This window comes from Taurulus bubalis (genome assembly GCF_910589615.1).
Source record: "Taurulus bubalis genome assembly, chromosome: 11".
NCBI classification, from domain to species: Eukaryota; Metazoa; Chordata; class Actinopteri; order Perciformes; family Cottidae; genus Taurulus; species Taurulus bubalis.
In genome coordinates this window covers 2,269,263-2,288,932 of record NC_136599.1, presented here as the reverse complement: position 1 = coordinate 2,288,932, position 19,670 = coordinate 2,269,263, and the positions used below count along the sequence as shown (strand labels likewise).

General features: G+C 42.1%; 1 protein-coding gene across 1 annotated transcript; it reads right to left on the bottom strand.

The window, feature by feature from the left end:
• Positions 1-1,609: 1,609 nt before the first annotated feature.
• On the bottom strand, positions 1,610-18,896 carry LOC306743870 (protein NLRC3-like; the record flags this gene model as incomplete). Its single annotated transcript, XM_079226435.1, is given in 11 exon segments — positions 1,610-1,753; positions 1,806-1,890; positions 9,961-10,134; positions 10,258-10,431; positions 11,408-12,864; positions 12,868-13,229; positions 13,393-13,621; positions 13,774-13,852; positions 14,066-14,173; positions 15,802-16,014; positions 18,607-18,896. Coding segments are annotated over 11 exon segments (3,315 nt in total).
• Between the last annotated feature and the right edge of the window lie 774 nt (positions 18,897-19,670).

Here is a 19,670-nt window from a genome sequence, read left to right as displayed (position 1 = left end):
CTACTACTACGACTACTACTACTACTACTACTACTACTGATACTACTACTGATACTACTGTACTACTACTACTACTACTACTGATACTACTACTGATACTACTGTACTACTACTACTACTACTACTGTACTACTACTACTACTACTACTACTACTGATACTACTACTGATACTACTGTACTACTACTACTACTACAACTACTGATACTACTACTGATACTACTGTACTACTACTACTACTATTACTGATACTACTACTGATACTACTACTGATACTACTGTACTACTACTACTACTACTACTACTGATACTACTACTACTACTACTGATACTACTACTACTGATAATACTACAACTGATACTACTACTGTACTACTAATACTGACACTACTACTACTACTACTGTACTACTAATACTGACACTACTACTACTACTACTGTACTACTACTACTGATACAACTGTACTACCTCAGTCTAGTCCTGATCCGGTCTTAGTGTAGTCCTGGTCCCTATAGACCTCAGTGTAGTCCTGGTCCTCTATAGTCTCAGTCTAGTCCTGGTCCTCTATAGACCTCAGTCTAGTCCTGGTCCTCTATAGACGTCAGTCTAGTCCTGGTCCTCTATAGACCTCAGTGTAGTCCTGGTCCTCTATAGACCTCAGTCTAGTCCTGGTCCTCTATAGACCTCAGTGTAGTCCTGGTCCTCTATAGACCTCAGTCTAGTCCTGGTCCTCTATAGACCTCAGTCTAGTCCTGGTCCTCTATAGACCTCAGTGTAGTCCTCGTCCTCCATAGACCTCAGTCTAGTCCTCGTCCTCCATAGACCTCAGTCTAGTCCTGGTCCTCTATAGACCTCAGTCTAGTCCTGGTCCTCTATAGACCTCAGTCTAGTCCTGGTCCTCTATAGACCTCAGTGTAGTCCTCGTCCTCCATAGACCTCAGTCTAGTCCTCGTCCTCCATAGACCTCAGTCTAGTCCTGGTCCTCTATAGACCTCAGTCTAGTCCTGGTCCTCTATAGACCTCAGTGTAGTCCTGGTCCTCTATAGACCTCAGTCTAGTCCTGGTCCTCTATAGACCTCAGTGTAGTCCTCGTCCTCCATAGACCTCAGTCTAGTCCTCGTCCTCCATAGACCTCAGTCTAGTCCTGGTCCTCTATAGACCTCAGTCTAGTCCTGGTCCTCTATAGACCTCAGTCTAGTCCTGGTCCTCTATAGACCTCAGTCTAGTCCTGGTCCTCTATAGACCTCAGTGTAGTCCTCGTCCTCCATAGACCTCAGTCTAGTCCTCGTCCTCCATAGACCTCAGTCTAGTCCTGGTCCTCTATAGACCTCAGTCTAGTCCTGGTCCTCTATAGACCTCAGTGTAGTCCTGGTCCTCTATAGACCTCAGTCTAGTCCTGGTCCTCTATAGACCTCAGTGTAGTCCTCGTCCTCCATAGACCTCAGTCTAGTCCTGGTCCTCTATAGACCTCAGTGTAGTCCTGGTCCTCTATAGACGTCAGTGTAGTCCTGGTCCTCTATAGACCTCAGTGTAGTCCTGGTCCTCTGTAGACCTCAGTGTAGTCCTGGTCCTCTATAGACCTCAGTCTAGTCCTGGTCCTCTATAGACCTCAGTCTAGTCCTGGTCCTCTGGTCCCGACCAACAGCTGCCCCCGCTCCGGGCCCCCGGCCCCCCGAAGCCCCCTCAGCTCCACAGGGAGAGGAGGAGGAGGAGGGGGAGGAAGAGAAGATGGAGGACGAGAAGAGAAAGGAACCTTGGGAGAAGCCGGCGGGGAAAGAGAAAGACGTAACACGCTTCATTTGCACCGCTAACTCTGGAGCTAGCGCCGCCGGTTCAGCATCTTCCCTTCTACTCCTGATAGCCGGCCTGACCGGGATCCTGACTCTGAGGCTGTGAGGAGGAGGAGGAGGAGGAGGAGGAGGAGGAGGAGGAAGAGGAGGAGGAGGAAGAAGAGGAGGAAGAGGAGGAGAAGGAGGACACATTACCTTAACGTTAACGCGCCCATGGTCAAAACACAGAAGTAAACCCAGCGCCTCATTTTCGCAAAAATAATCTTGTATTTAAAAGCGTTTCCTTCATTATCTCATATCATTGTTTAACTTCATGAGTTGCTCCAACACCGTAACCCTTTGAGAAGAGACCTGTGGTTTACATTAGTGCTTAAAGTAACCTGTAAAGTCACAAAACAGCCGAAGTATCTTTCTTTTTCCCGGTGCACATCTATGAGTCCTGAAGCCCACATTTCTAAAACAGCGTCATACATGCAGAAGCTCCTGAACATGTCAACACCCAGCATGCCTAAATCACACAATGTTTTGGCATAAAATAAGTAATTTTTCCATTTTTGAACCGAACGACACAGTTGTTTGACTGAAACTCCTTCCTAACATGCCAATGCTTTTTGGATTGTGATTATTGTTTGTATGTGGGTTGTTGTTAAGGCCCTGAACAAACAGTTTGAAAAACATGGGGACCGCTGAAGGAGGCATTTTTGGGGAGTCTTGCTCATATCATGCTGGATGTTCAATTCACATTCATCAGAAAACTGCTGCCTTGTTCCCGACATCTGCATCTCCATCCGGGTCCAATAACGTGTCGCATAACCAGCTTCCACATGCGTGGAGCTAGCAGAGTGAGTTAGCAGAGTGAGTTAGCAGAGTGAGTTAGCAGAGTGAGTTAGCAGAGTGAGTTAGCAGAGCTAAACATGTTGTTGACACAGGAAGGAGACGCTTTCACAGGATTTATAGACCGCGAACAGAGACAAATGGAGGTAAAACGCTCTGACAGCAGCCTCTCAGCCACCGATGCTCATCCACCTGCAGACTCACGTCTGTGTGCTACAGAGCCGGGAGGCAAGACGTGGTTAGCCTAGCTTAGCATAAAGACTGGCGGCAGGGGGAAACACTGTGGCCTGAACATAATCGTTGTGGGCAGTTAGCATCCAGGCTAATGTGGGGCGCGACCCTCTAGTGGGGCGTGGAGGTATTACAGGTGGGGCGCGGGGGGGATGCCGATATTATTACAACAAGTACAAAGTACACAGACATAAAAGGTCATTGATGGATGCATGAAGAAATGCCTGAACAAGATTCTTGACGTGTGCGGCGTGAACATTTTTCTTCCTCCAAAGTGAGGCGTGACAAAAAGTTTGAGGACCGCTGCACTAATGTGTTTAATTACAGACGGAATGTTTGACATTGAAACGAGACGCAGCTCTGACGTCTGACGCAAAGCGAACAGAAAAATAAAATTTAAATAATAAAATAAAAAATATCAGAAGAAAATTTATAAAAATAAAAATATCACAAAAAATATCAGAAATGCAAAATATCTGCAATCTTCTGTTGCTTTTTTTTCTTGCTTTTTTTATGTTATTTGGTCATATATTATTTGATCATAAAATATCAGAAATGTCAAATACTCAATACTCAATATATACAACAGAAGCGTTGTATATATTGAGTATTGAGTATTTGACATATCTGATATTTTTTGTGATATTTTGTGATATTTCCTTTCTAAATGTTCTGATATTTTTTCTTTTAATTTCATGTTGTGTGCCTCATATGTAAGTTGTGCTACTGTGACAGACACATTTCCCCTCGGGGATAAATACAGTATACTCCTGGATGTACCTCACACAGATACAGGTTCATCTCATCTTCAGTGTTTAGTGACAGCAGCTGAAAGTCTTTGTTGTTGCTGATGACCCTGCTTCCTCCTCCTCCTCTTCCTCACCACATATATATCTGCTGCCCTGACACAGCTTCTCATAACGCTCATGTCTCTGTGACACGGCTTAGACAACAGGAAGTAACGTCTGCAATAACTTTAGCAAATACTGCTGTAAATGTTTGTATATAAGATTAATAAAGAAATAAACATGATTTCTTCTTTTTGACACTTTGTTTTATTCAGTGTTCATGTATTATTTGAAGCTGATTTCCAGCAGTGAAGGAAGTACTTTAGATCTTTTACTTTAAAGTACTAATACCACAGTGTAGAAGTACTTTGTTACAAGTAAAAGTCCTGCGTTCTGAAGTATTAGAATCCACATATACTTAAAGTACCACTAGTATGAAACAGAATGTCATTTTTATGACATTTTTGCATATTATTGAATCATTCATGTGTTTGTCACTCATTTAATAACTTTATATGCAGGTGGTAGTTTAATATTCAACAATACATCATCACGGTTGAGTATATTTTGTTTTAATAATCTAAATATGTAAAGTGGCCACTTGACCAGCCCAACCCCGTCAGGCTACCGAGGATTTCCAGTATTTATATATATAGCCTAAATGCATATATATATATATATATATATATATATATATATATATATATAATAACTGCTGCAGGCTAATTCTGGTGCTACATTACTGCATACAACTGTGTGTGTGTGTGTGTGTGTGTGTGTGTGTGTGTGTGTGTGTGTGTGTGTGTGTGTGTGTGTGTGTGTGTGTGTGTGTGTGCGTGTGTAAAGTGCTATCGTTGTTTCTTTGATCACTTCAGGCCTCGTACCTGTCGCCATCATCCTTCCAGCAGGTCATTGTGCAATCATTACCTGAAGGAGTTCCAGAGAATTGTTATTCTTCCAAATACTTTGTAAATCAGATAAAACACACTTGATGATGTTCTGTCTCATCCTGTTGAACCTGTATCACGATCCTTATCTCTTATCAGTGCCAGTCCCAAAGACTCTAACAAGTCCAGCCCTTAAAGTCAAAGAGCTACCATCACCCTTTGTTGTGGTCCAGACCTTGTTCTTTGTTAAACAAACTAAACGGCAGCTCTCCTGCTCCTGGTTCAAGTACAGAAACGAGCCAAAGTGCTGGTGTCTTGTACCCACACAGTTATTTCACTGGACACACAGTTATATGTTTATTATTCCCACAACCAGTTAAAGAGCAGCATGCCTCATGTTCAGAGATATTAAAAGCAGTGATGTGAAGCGTCACCACGAGACAAAGCAAACAACTTTAGAGCAAATGGACCGACTCTAATTTAAGGCACAGAAAATAAACCTAAGAGCCCAAATGATCAGGACCCTAACACATGAATTATTATGATCAGCCCTAACACATGAATTAATGTGATCAGAACCCTAACACATGAATTAATGTGATCAGGACCCTAACACATGAATTATTATGATCAGAACCCTAAACCATGAATTAATATGATCAGAACCCTAACACATGAATTAATGTGATCAGAACCCTAACACATGAATTAATGTGATCAGAACCCTAACACATGAATTAATATGATCAGAACCCTAACACATGAATTAATATGATCAGAACCCTAACACATGAATTAATGTGATCAGAACCCTAAACCATGAATTAATGTGATCAGAACCCTAACACATGAATTAATGTGATCAGAACCCTAACACATGAATTAATGTGATCAGAACCCTAACACATGAATTATTATGATCAGAACCCTAAAACATGAATTAATATGATCAGAACCCTAAAACATGAATTAATATGATCAGAACCCTAAACCATGAATTAATATGATCAGAACCCTAACACATGAATTCATATGATCAGAACCCTAACACATGAATTAATGTGATCAGAACCCTAACACATGAATTCATATGATCAGGACCCTAACACATTCATTAATGTGATCAGAACCCTAACACATGAATTATTATGATCAGAACCCTAACACATTCATTAATGTGATCAGAACCCTAACACATGAATTATTATGATCAGGACCCTAACACATGAATTCATATGATCAGGACCCTAACACATTCATTAATGTGATCAGAACCCTAACACATGAATTATTATGATCAGAACCCTAACACATTCATTAATGTGATCAGAACCCTAACACATGAATTATTATGATCAGGACCCTAACACATTCATTAATGTGATCAGAACCCTAACACATGAATTATTATGATCAGAACCCTAACACATGAATTAATGTAATCAGAACCCTAACACATTCATTAATGTGATCAGAACCCTAACACATTCATTAATGTAATCAGAACCCTAACACATTCATTAATGTGATCAGAACCCTAACACATAAATTAATGATCAGAACCCTAACACATGAATTATTATGATCAGCCCTAACACATGAATTAATGTGATCAGAACCCTAACACATGAATTAATGTGATCAGAACCCTAACACATGAATTATTGTGATCAGAACCCTAAACCATGAATTAATGTGATCAGAACCCTAACACATGAATTAATGTGATCAGAACCCTAACACATGAATTAATGTGATCAGAACCCTAACACATGAATTAATGTGATCAGAACCCTAACACATGAATTAATGTGATCAGAACCCTAACACATGAATTATTATGATCAGAACCCTAAAACATGAATTAATATGATCAGAACCCTAAAACATGAATTAATATGATCAGAACCCTAAACCATGAATTAATATGATCAGAACCCTAACACATGAATTCATATGATCAGAACCCTAACACATGAATTAATGTGATCAGAACCCTAACACATGAATTCATATGATCAGGACCCTAACACATTCATTAATGTGATCAGAACCCTAACACATGAATTATTATGATCAGAACCCTAACACATTCATTAATGTGATCAGAACCCTAACACATGAATTATTATGATCAGGACCCTAACACATTCATTAATGTGATCAGAACCCTAACACATGAATTATTATGATCAGAACCCTAACACATGAATTATTATGATCAGAACCCTAACACATGAATTAATGTAATCAGAACCCTAACACATTCATTAATGTGATCAGAACCCTAACACATTCATTAATGTAATCAGAACCCTAACACATTCATTAATGTGATCAGAACCCTAACACATGAATTAATGATCAGAACCCTAACACATGAATTATTATGATCAGAACCCTAACACATGAATTAATGTGATCAGAACCCTAACACGTGAATTAATGATCAGAACCCTAACACATGAATTATTATGATCAGAACCCTAACACATGAATTAATGTGATCAGAACCCTAACACATGAATTATTATGATCAGAAACCTAACACATGAACTATTGTGATCAGAACCCTAACACATGAATTATTATGATCAGAAACCTAACACATGAACTGTTATGATCAGAAACCTAACACATGAATTAATGTGATCAGAACCCTAACACATGAATTAATGATCAGAACCCTAACACATGAATTAATATGATCAGAACCATAACACATGAATTAATATGATCAGAACCCTAACACATGAATTAATGATCAGAACCCTAACACATGAATTAATGTGACCAGAACCCTAACACATGAATTAATGTGATCAGAACCCTAACACATGAATTAATGTGATCAGAACCCTAACACATGAATTAATGATCAGAACCCTAACACATGAATTAATATGATCAGAACCCTAACACATGAATTAATGATCAGAACCCTAACACTTGAATTAATGTGACCAGAACCCTAACACATGAATTAATGTGATCAGAACCCTAACACATGAATTAATATGATCAGAACCCTAACACATTAATTATTATGATCAGAACCCTAACCCTAAGGCTTTGTATCATTTTATTTCATGTGTCCATCAGGCAAATTGGTCGAGCCAAATGTTATAAAAAAACATATATGATGTGATTTATTTGTAATCGTCCAAAATAATGTTAAGTGTGGGTATATTTCCAAGTAAGCCACTGACTGGTCCATACATGCGATGCATTGAGTGGCAGCGCGCCGTATTGAGTGGGCCGGTCTGACAGTAACTCCCGGGCCACTTTTTTCCCCCAGTCCGCCCATGTTCACATGGACCACTTATTATTCATCAGCTCATATTCTGTTACCGTAAAAGTCGGGTTACAAGCCGCTCCTACCTCTGGTCAGTGTCCCCGCTGCTGCTGCTACTGCCGAGTCGGGGCTGGTCCCCTACCTTCGGTGGTTGTCGGGGAGCTAGCAGGGAGCTAGCGGAGCGCTAGCTGGCTACAGCGGGGAGCTAGCAGAGCGCTAGCTGGCTACAGCGGGGAGCTAGCAGAGCGCTAGCTGGCTACAGCGGGGAGCTAGCAGAGCGCTAGCTGGCTACAGCGGGGAGCTAGCAGAGCGCTAGCTGGCTACAGCGGGGAGCTAGCAGAGCGCTAGCTGGCTACAGCGGGGAGCTAGCGGGGACACTGACCGAAGGTAGCAGCTTCTTGTAACCCGACTTTTACGGTACTTCATGGAGCTTCTTCTGATTGGCCGATGACAGGGCTCTCAAGTTTTTAAGACAGGTAAGAGTGACATCTCTCTCTCTCTCTCGCTCCCCCCCCCCCCCACCCCCCGGACGGAGGCGCGGCCGGGATTACATTTTACCCAGATACAATAGATACGTTTTTCTGATTGGCTATTCGTGTAGCCCATTTCTTTTTATTGATTGGCAGGGGATTCGGGGAGACGTGCTTGATTCCTCCATGGTGAGGTCATGTTTGCGCGCTGCGGCACATTAAATAGCCTAGAGGTTTTTTTCAGCGTGAGAAATACGATGTGTGGCGGCAGGGCGTGACTTAAGACCGAAATGCGTGACAGTCACGCTCAATGCGTGACACTTGAGAGCCCTGCGATGACGACAGCTCATCACGTTCACTTATTCATGATTTATTATTATCAGTATTGTATTGACAATCATCCTCCAGTTCAGACTCAGTTTCCTCTACCAGTCAGTCAGTAAATCAGATGTTTAAACCTGCATCAGTTGATTCTTTGTCTGTTTGTGGTTCAGTGAAAACAAGCTGTAAACACAACATCTGACACATTATCAGCTTATGAAGTAGTTGTGTCTGACATGATATCAACCAGCTGCTTCCACATCCAGCAGTTCCACATCAACATGATGACTCATCAGGACTCTTTGTGTTTGTGTCACCTGATGAATGGAAGTCCACTATTCTCTCTCTTAGCTCTGTGTTTGGTCTCCACCTCCTGAGGGAAACATCTGTCTCTTTAGCTGCTAAATGCTCCACTATGTTCACCAGCTGAGCGTCTGTGGCCGACTGTCACCTGTAGCTTCAACAAGTCCACTCTATCAGCCAGAGAACTGTCTCTCAGTGCAAAACAAACCAAAACCAGGTGGAGCTGAACTCCTTTAAACAGCAACACATTCCTATTGTGATGATTCATCAAGAAGGTTTAAACAGATTGTTTCTTTGTCTTTTCACAGTAATGTCTGGACTAAAGGGAAACACACACTGGAGACTGAAAAGTAATAAATCAAACATCTGTCTGGTTCCCTTTTAACCAGCTTTTATCAGCTTTTTGAACACTTAACAAATGCCATATTATTAGTATTAGCCTCCAGCACGATATTAATGAACACTACATGGTGCCATCACAGCATTGATTCTACACGGCTATGTAGCCTGTTGTCTGGTGTCTGTCTGAAAGGAGCTCTGCCATGTTTGACGTGTCCTCCCTTGGTCTGTTAGACGGGTCTCTGTGTGTCAGTGGGCTTTCCTTCAGTCTGTAATGGAGCCAAAGTACTTTCACATTTCACTTCTTCATCTTTTTTCCAACAAGCTGTTAGTGAGCGCTGCCTGTTGCTTGTGTGAGCGTTTGGCAGCCCCGCCTTCTTAAGCCCTGCCCCCTTACAGTAAATGCATGCAGGCAGCAGAACAGGGAGTGTGATTTGATGGCACACTATTTTAATGAAGTATCGATACTAAAAATATGCAAAATCATATTGTTTTTAACGTACGGGTACCGCGGTACCTTTTAGTATCGATACACCGTGCAACATCGTGTGGGACACAAACAGTTAGATGAGTCTCTGGTAGTTTGAGGTCAGCTTGGTGTGTCAGGGTCATATTAACCAGGCTGACAGTGTGACAGAGAACAGGTTTCCAGCTCTACCTCCTCTATCAGACTGATGCTCTGTGGCTGCAGCCTCTTCATACCTGAGAGTCTCCAGTCTCCAGAGTGGATCCTCCAGTCCAGCAGACAGCAGCTTCACTCCTGTGTCTCCTGGATGATTGTAGCTCAGGTCCAGCTCTCTCAGATGGGAGGGATTGGAGCTCAGAGTTGAGGCCAGAGAAGCACAGCCTTCCTCTGCGATCAGACAGCCTGACAGCCTGCAAACACACAAAACAACACACGTCACATCTTAAGACAATCTGGAGGAGGATTTGAGTTTATCCATGAATGTAAATCTGGATTTAAGTGTCCATATGTTTCACATGTTGATGAATCCTGACCTGAGGGTTTCCAGTTTACAGTGTGGACTCTCCAGTCCAGGAGACAGCAGCTTCACTCCTGACTCATGCAGGTTGTTGTTACTCAGGTCCAGCTCTCTCAGACTAGAGGACTGGGAGCTGAGGATCGAGGACAGAGCTTCACAGCTTCTCTCTGAGAGGTTACAGTCACTCAGTCTGAGAGACAAGGAGGAAGAAAAAGAAGCATAAGTAGAAAAGATAGCATCGTATTAAACCTTTTGAAAATAAAGAGCGTTTCTCCCTCTTTTGCGAAAAAAATAGGTGTGTTTTCAAAACTAAAACTGGGTTATCTCGATTTATATCATTTAAATTCCTAAAATACAGTAACCCTTGTGAGAATATGCGTAAGTGTGTAAACAGAAATCATTAACATTCAATATTTCCTTATGGGAAATCTGTGTCCATCCAAACACTAACGTTTCACAAAAGGCATCATAACTACTCCTTACAAAGTCGGATTTCAGTCTAAAACACATCCTTGTAATCATACATGCCTGTGGGAGAAGTGTACAGCATACTAATGCCAAAGCCCTTTTAGCCATTACAAATTGAGAAAATGTAACAGAGTCAAAGTTTGACTTTTTTCTTTCGCACTCCCGTTTCCAACTTTCTTTGGGGACATTGATTGTGAGAAGCTTCTGAACAGTTAGATACGACGGAAAGCCGGGTGGACATCGACTCAGCATAAAATAGGTCTGAAATCCATTTTTAACCGCGCAAACAAATATTTTTGTCTGTATTGTGGTTGATTACTGTTAAATGCTTTGGCGGATTGTGTTTTTTTATGGTCTAATTCGATTTAGTAGATCAATACGAGTTTAGGAAGGTATGGTAGTAGCCTGTAGCTTAATGCTAACGTCCTGAACATTTCAAAATCTTGGGGAGCTCTCTAGGAGTCCTTTTGGAGACATCTTGTTCATGCTCATGGTTTTTTTCCTTATTTATGGTCTATCAACATGGGACATCTTTTTTTATTATTTTTTTCAAGGCTTTGCTGGTTCAATTGAAATAAGAAAACAATGAGTCTGATACAGATTACTGGTACCTAGGATCAGTAGCACAGGTCTAGGGGGGATTTTGGGCCAAAGAGGTTGAAGTTATGATCTATGAATCTAACTCTCTCTGTACTTACAGAGCATTGTTGGAGGCTTTGACCACTGGCAGCAGCCTCAGAAGAGCCTCCTCTGAAGCAGAGTATTTCTTCAGGTCAAACACCTCCAGATCTTTTCCTGATGACAGCAAGATGAAGACCAGAGCTGACCACTGAGCAGGAGACAGTTCATCTGTGGAGAGACGTCCTGAACTCAGGGACTGTTGGATCTCCTCCACTAGAGAACCATCATTCAGTTCATTCAGGCAGTGGAACAGATTGATGCTTTTCTCTGGAGACACATCCTCATTGATCTTCTCCTTGATGTATTCAACTGTTTCCTGATTGGTCTGTGAGCTACTTCCTGTCTGTGTCAGCAGACCTCGTAGGAGAGTCTGATTGGTCTCCAGTGAAAGACCCAGGAGGAAGCGGAGGAACAAGTCCAGGTGTCCATTAGGACTCTGTAAGGCCTTTTCCACAGCACTCTGGTAGAGATGTCTTGGCTTAGGTTTTGACAACAGGGAGGTTGTTTGTTTAAATACTTTAGACAACAGGGAGGTTGTTTGTTCTTCTGCCAGCAGGTTGACACCAGAGTTGATGAAGGTCAGATGGACATGAAGAGCAGCCAGAAACTCCTGAACACTCAGATGGACGAAGCAGAACACCTTGTCCTGGTACAGTCCTCTCTCCTCTCTAAAGATCTGTGTGAACACTCCTGAGTACACTGAGGCTGCTGTGATATCGATGCCACACTCTGTCAGGTCGGATTCATAGAAGATCAGGTTCCCTTTCTGCAGCTGATCAAAAGCCAGTTTTCCCAGAGACTCAGTCATCTTCCTGCTCTCTGGACTCCAGTGTGGATCTGCCTCAGCTCCTCCATCATACTTGACCTTCTTCACTTTGGACTGAACCACCAGGAAGTGGATGTACATCTCAGTCAGGGTCTTGGGCAGCTGTCCTCCCTCTGTGGTCTTCAACACGACCTCCAGAACTGTAGCAGTGATCCAGCAGAAGACTGGGATGTGGCACATGATGTGGAGACTTTGTGAGGTCTTGATGTGGGGGATGATCCTGCTGGCCTGCTTCTCATCTCTGAACCTCTTCCTGAAGTACTCCTCCTTCTGTGGGTCAGTGAACCCTCTGACCTCTGTCACCAAGCCAACACAGTAAGGAGGGATCTGATTGGCTGCTGCAGGTCGTGTGGTTATCCAGAGGCGAGCAGAGGGAAGCAGCTTCCCCCTGATGAGGTTTGTCAGCAGCACATCCACTGAGGTGGACTCTGTGACGTCAGTCAGGACCTCATTGTTGTGGAAGTCCAGAGGAAGTCGACACTCATCCAGACCGTCAAAGATGAACACAACCGGGAACTCTTCAAACCTGCAGATTCCTGCTTCTTTGGTTTCAGTGAAGAAGTGATGAACAAGTCCCACCAAGCTGAACTTCTTCTCTTTCAGCACATTCAGCTCTCTGAACGTGAATGGAAACGTGAACTGGATGTCCTAGTTGGCTTCGTCTTCAGCCCAGTCCAGAGTGAACTTCTGCGTTAAGACTGTTTTCCCGATGCCAGCCACTCCCTTTGTCATCACTGTTCTGATTGGTTCCTCTCCTCCAGGTGAGGCTTTAAAGAGGTCTTCTTGTCTGATGGTGGTTTCTGGTCTGTGTGGTTTCCTGGATGCTGTTTCAATCTGTCTGACCTCATGTTCATCATTGACCTCTGCAGTCCCTCCCTCTGTGATGTAGAGCTCTGTGTAGATCTGGTTCAGAAGGGTTGGGTTTCCTGCTTTAGCGATCCCCTCAAACACACACTGGAACTTCTTCTTCAGGTTAGATTTGAGTTTACGCTGACAAACTGCAGCAAGAAGTCCTGAATGAACACACAACAAAGAGGATCAATGAGTCAAAGAATAGATTTCAACATGTCATTTCCTCAAAGAATGAGTCTATGAATATATTCTGGTCCATCTCTTGAGACATTAGTAAACGTCCCATTTATCCAGCATGTTGAATCTTTAGAGAAATCCTCTTACTGCTCTGCAGACAGTCAGCCAGCTCCTCCTGCTTCATGCTCCTCAGGAAGTGCAGTGAGATCTTCTGAAAGGCTTCTCTGCTCCTCTTCCTCTGCTCTTCATCATCACCATCCAACACCTCCTCATCCTCACTCTGAATCTCTAAGAATTCTGGGTAATCTGAACTCACAACCTTCTGGATCTTCTTCAGCTCGTCCTTCACAAAAGTGAGGATGTTCTCCTCCAGCAGCTGGAACAGAATATTCTATGAATGACAAACTAAAACCATGGAAGCAAACATCAGATCCATGTTGGACAGACTGACAACCCACTGGTCTAAAGAGTGCAGCATGGAGATGATGTGAACAGAATAGATGTAAAAGTAGTTGCACATGTACAGACCATAAATATGGAGTCCAGGTGTGTTTGATGCTGCTGGGCAGACGGACCTCTGGGAACCTCTGAGCTCTCCTGGTCCTCTCTGTGGAGGAGTCATGAACAATCAGCTCACATTGTGTTTGCTCCACAGACTGTTTATTGTTCATGATATTAAAACAATAATACAACAATAAGTTAAAGATGTTGTGTCCTGTCATGATTAATCATTTCATAAACCAGATGCTGAAGACTGGAGATGAAGGACGACCATCTGTGTGACAGTTAGTCATCTGTTTCATCTGTTTTAAGAACTCACTCTGGGTCATAAGAACGGCGTCCATCTTTGAAGTCAATCAGACCACCTTTAGACCGATCACTCTTCATGGACACACAGCTGGGTTCAGGAGACTTTTCTCTCTGTGAACTGATAGAAACACTGAGAATTACTGAACATAAAGGATTTCTGAACATACAAGATTCATTTTTCTGCTTCCACTGGTTTTATTGGACAGTAAAATTGATGTAATTTTTCATCAAAACTTGTAGTTAATGGTAAAGAAGACGCAGCTTATTTATTGTGACTTGTTGTTTTCTTATTCAACCAACTCGCTACAATGAGACACAATAACTAAAACTACTGGAGCCAAATCTTGTAGAAATTTGACTCTGAGCGGTGGAGACACTTATATTTAGGATCTTCCAAAGATAACCAGCAGACATTAAAGAACACAAAGAACACAGTCATTTAAAGTTCACCAGTGATTATACAGTCAGAGGACAATATGAAACCCAAAGTTCAACCACCGATGGTTGAATGTGTCTAAACAGTTCAAATCTTAGGAAGTCCCAACAAAAAAGCCTAGTTCCCAAAAACAACTAGGATTCATCAGGACAACCCTCCAACAGACAACTCTTTAAAACCACTGACTCCTCATCAAACTGCACTCTGCCTGCAGACTTCTGACACATGTCTGCATAGCTTATTAACTCTGAATGTAGACCCAGAACCCTGCAGCTAGTCCCCAGACCTCTGAATGTAGACCCAGAACCCTGCAGCTAGTCCCCAGACCTCTGAATGTAGACCCAGAACCCTGCAGCTAGTCCCCAAACCAAACGCCCGGATGTGGCTTGCTCTGCTCATTTTACCCAAGATGCATCAGAGGTGACTTGTGCGTACTTGGGACAGCCAATATCCCAGAATGCATTTCGCACCAGCGACAGGGAACAGTGGCGGATGAGAATGTTCTGAATGCTGTGTTTTTGAGTCACAGAATGTAATTTTAGGATGTTTTCAGGTGCGAAGTTAGTTGTTTAAGCATCAAATCTGTGGTCGGTTTGTCAAGATTCAGCCTACTTAAAAATATACGGAGACGATTTCGGAGATTTGAGGTCCTGCTCACGGGACCAGGCAGTCAGCGCTCTGCTGCCCACCGAGAGCAGCCTCATCTCGGCAGGACTTTTTGAAATGATCCGCTGACTCCGATGTCTCCATAGCGATTAAGCATGAGATATAATTCAGTCTTTGTTCTCAGAGTTTATAATTTGTTCACAGGTAACGTTACATCAGTTGGACTGAGGGAAAGGTTATGTTTTATAACTCAATACTTTATTTAACTTTAACCTTGAACTACAGCGGTGTCTTTTTACTTTTGACCAAATTATTTGCAATTATTTATGTAAATATAAATACATATATACAATTATGTATATTTATATTTATAAACACACAATTATATGTGCCCATAGTCTTCTGAAACTTCTCCACAAACCACAGCAGGTAGTCCCTGAAATTCTGTACTGAGTCCCCAGAACTCTGCAGCTTTCTGAAACTCTGACCTCTCCTGGTCTGTGGAGGAATAAACTCACATTGTGTTTGCACCAGAGACTGTTTATTGTTTATGATTCATACAGAACCTACTGAGCAGTTAGTTAAATATATTGAGTTCTGTCATGATTGATCATCATGAAAACAACACTGTAAATGATGCACGACCAATTCTGTGTTTCATGACTGAGAATCAGAACATTTAGTCATCTGTTTTAAGAACTTACTCTGGGTCATAAGAACGGCGTCCATCTTTGAATTCAATCATAGCACCTTTAGACCAATCACTCTTCATGGACACACAGCTGGGTTCAGGTCCTGGTCCAGGTTCAGGTCCAGGTCCAGGTTCAGGTCCAGGTCCAGGTTCAGGTCCAGGTCCAGGTCCTGGTTCAGGTTCAGGTTCAGGTCCAGGTTCAGGGGACTTTGGTCTCTGATGGGTCCTACAACAGAGAAGAAGACCAGCAGGGAGAGGAATTCTGTTTTTAATCTTCAGCCAGAGCAGCTGTTGGTAAAAACTATCAGCTATCAACAAGAAAAGGATCAATACAGAAACGTTATATTTGACATAGATTTCCTGAAAATGTGTGTGAGTGCTGAGGATCTGAATATTATGATTAAAGAAGCTGTAATTATGTGACACGTAGCATCTTCTTGGACAGAAGGGATTTGAACTGATGACGTTTAATCAACAAGGTTCACACTGCACCAAGGAAGCTATACAATAAAACAGTTAAAGAAAGTAATTAGGCTTAATTAACCTCAGCTGAACATGAACTCTGCTGACTGACAGGAACACTGAGACCAGCTGTAACCCTCACTGACCACCAGGGGGAGCTCAGTAGCTGCAGTATTGAAGCAACCTAGAATTACTTCATGTTTCCTTCCTTATTTCATAGTACAATCGTTTTGAAAACATAGATATCAAATATGATACAGCAGGTATATAAAGTAATGATTCACCTGTACATTATGCAATCACCATTGTATTGTATTTCATTATGCAATCTGGATTATGCCATATCACAATGCAGATACACTGTTTTGATCAGGAGCCGGTCCCCAGATATGTGGAGCTGGTCCCCAGATATGTGGAGCTGGTCCCCAGATATGTGGAGCTGGTCCCCAGATATGTGGAGCTGGTCCCCAGTAGTGGCGTCCCTAGGCTAAAGCCCCGGATGTTTTTTAATTAGCCCTGAATGTTAATAAAATAAAAAAAATGATGTCATTAAATTAAACTATTGTTTATCACATGGACAAATTATTTATAACTCTAACATGCTACATATGTGTGTGTGTTCTGGTTTGTATGTTTTCTCCCCTTAAAATTACAATCCAATAGCCTATCATCATACTTTACCTTAGGGCACTAGGACCTTGGGGAGGCTGCTGCACTGGCTTTCTCACTACCCAAGTAACGTCTCTCATCAACCGCAGCAGGATTACACCAAGGAGTTTATCTCATAGTAAACTACACCAAGGAGTACCATCATACAATATTTATCATTCGATAATTAAGATGTACTTGAAATGTGTTTATTTTTTATTTTTGTTATTCGTGTTTTTTTTTACTATTGAATGTTATATTAGACACTGAACTAGTTCATCTTTATCTCAGTGATAGTGCCCAAATTAGCATAAAATATCACTGGTTTGTAAAAACTACACAGACAACAAAATAGATGTAAATGTTGATCAAAATATTATCCCCTTCTGCTCAAAATAAAACAAGGAAACAACTCAAAAGTAAAACGCTGTCAGGTCCATTCTCCATCCATTGGATTTGGGAGTGACGTGGATATGAAAGCTAGTTTATCCGTCTACAAGCAGGAAAAGTATTTCTCTCTCGTTATTTGAGAAAAGTTCATATTTGTGTTCACTATGACCCTGAAATTCTGTCTCTTCTGTTATCATATACTGAATGAATGCAAAACTACAGAGCAAAATCACTCTCTTTCTGATTGAACCATCTATGAACTGTCTGAAACAATGAATATCCGGGGCCCCAAATGGGCCCCAAAAGAAATTGCTGCGGTTCTACATGCCGGTTCTCTAGGGGCTAAGCCCCCCCTTTCCTTGAATCCTAGAAACGCCCCTGGTCCCCAGATATGTGGAGCTGGTCCCAGACTACGTGGCATACATTGATTCTTGCTTCATAGATGAAGTTATTAATCAACAGAGCAGATATTTGATCTCTGAGAGCACTTTGACCAGCAGAGGCCTCAATAAACATGAAATATGAGCTTCATAAAACACCTGAAGTACCAAAGTCCAGACTTTAGTCCAGTATCAGAACTCAATCTAACGACTGAATGTGTTTTATAGATTCATAGGTTTATTAAGAGTCAAGGTTCAAGTGAACGAGCAGAGAAACAGTCAACATGAAGTCAGTCAGAGTGAATACGCTGAAGGAAAAAAGTGTTGAGTGATACCTGTTCATGTTGGTGATCACCTGCAGCCTGATGGAGACAGACAGGTTCACCTGCAGCCTGATGGAGACAGACAGGTTCACCTGCAGCCTGATGGAGACAGACAGGTTCACCTGCAGCCTGATGGAGACAGACAGGTTCACCTGCAGCCTGATGGAGACAGACAGGTTCACCTGCAGCCTGATGGAGACAGACAGACGGGAGGCAAAGAGCAGCTCTTTGGTCATGAGTACATTACATGTCATGTAGCTGACGCTTTTATCCAGAGAGACTTACAATAAGTGATTCACCATGAGGACAAAGTCAGAACAACAAGAATCAAGAAAGTACAATTTCTTCAATAGTTAAACTACAAAGTGCTATCAGTAAGAGACATCTAAGTGCTACTAGGTGCTACCTTCCTTATTCAAGGTGTAGCTGAAAAATGGCTCAAAACATATCTATGATGAGGGGAGGAAGGTTCAGGATTCAGGGAGCAGACTTGGTTATGAAATTAGTAAAGTAACACGTTGTGTCTCTGGCTCTGCAACTTCTTTGATAACAATAAATGTCTGATTAGTGTCGAGTAACAATTGTTCTAACGGAATTCAAGGGCCACTTACTCACTTTCTCCTCCTGGACTTCAACCCTCTGCTGTGTGGACCAGATCTGTGTGGAAGAAGAGTTTCCAGGATTAACTCCTCTTCCTCTTCTTCTTCACCAGTCCTGCGTGTCTTCAGGCTGCTGTCCCACTCCACCACTGTGGTGAACCAGTGTGAGTCCCACTCCACCACTGTGATGAACCAGTGTGAGTCCCACTCCACCACTGTGGTGAACCAGTGTGAGTCCCACTCCACCACTGTGATGAACCAGTGTGAACCTGCAGCACTCAGTCCAGAGAGCTGATCATGTGTCATGACTTTATGATCATGTTAAAGATTAACCCTCAGCTTCTTCCTGCTTCCTCTGACCCACTGGAACCAAGCGGAGAACATGAAGCTCCTCCTCCCTGAACATCAACCCTCCACACTGTGTTGGGCTTGAACAGAGGACATGACTTCACCTCCACAGGTGTGAATGAAGCCAGCAGGAAGGTTTCATGTGGTCCAGCTGCTAGAGGTCAGACCCATCAGTGTTCTGCTGCATTTAAACATCAATATGAACCATTGCTGTCTGCATGTGTTTGTTAAAGTGATGACATCACTCATTCAGACAGAGGAGACTTTTACATGAGCTCACAGCTTCATTCAGACATGAACCTTTATGGAAGAGACTCAATGAGAGAGAACTCATAAATATATATGTGTATATATATACACACATACATATATATACACACATATATATATATATATATATATATATATATATATATATATATATATATATATATATGTAGATACACATATAAATGCAATCAACGCGGTCAAAAGTAATAAGACACCTCTGTAGTTCAAAGTAAAAGTTCAATTCAAATCTTAAGTTATGAATCCTAACCTTTCCCTCCGTTAAACTGATCACCAAACGTGTCTAATATATAGAGCCCCGAGTCAGCAGGAAGCAGAGTTCATCACAGCTGCAGCTCAATGGAAATTACTGCACATCTGGTTATTATTATTATAGTTTGACTTCTGGTGATGTCGCTCGCTCTCTAAATTGATTTGGTTCCGATTCCCCAAAATCCCCAAAAC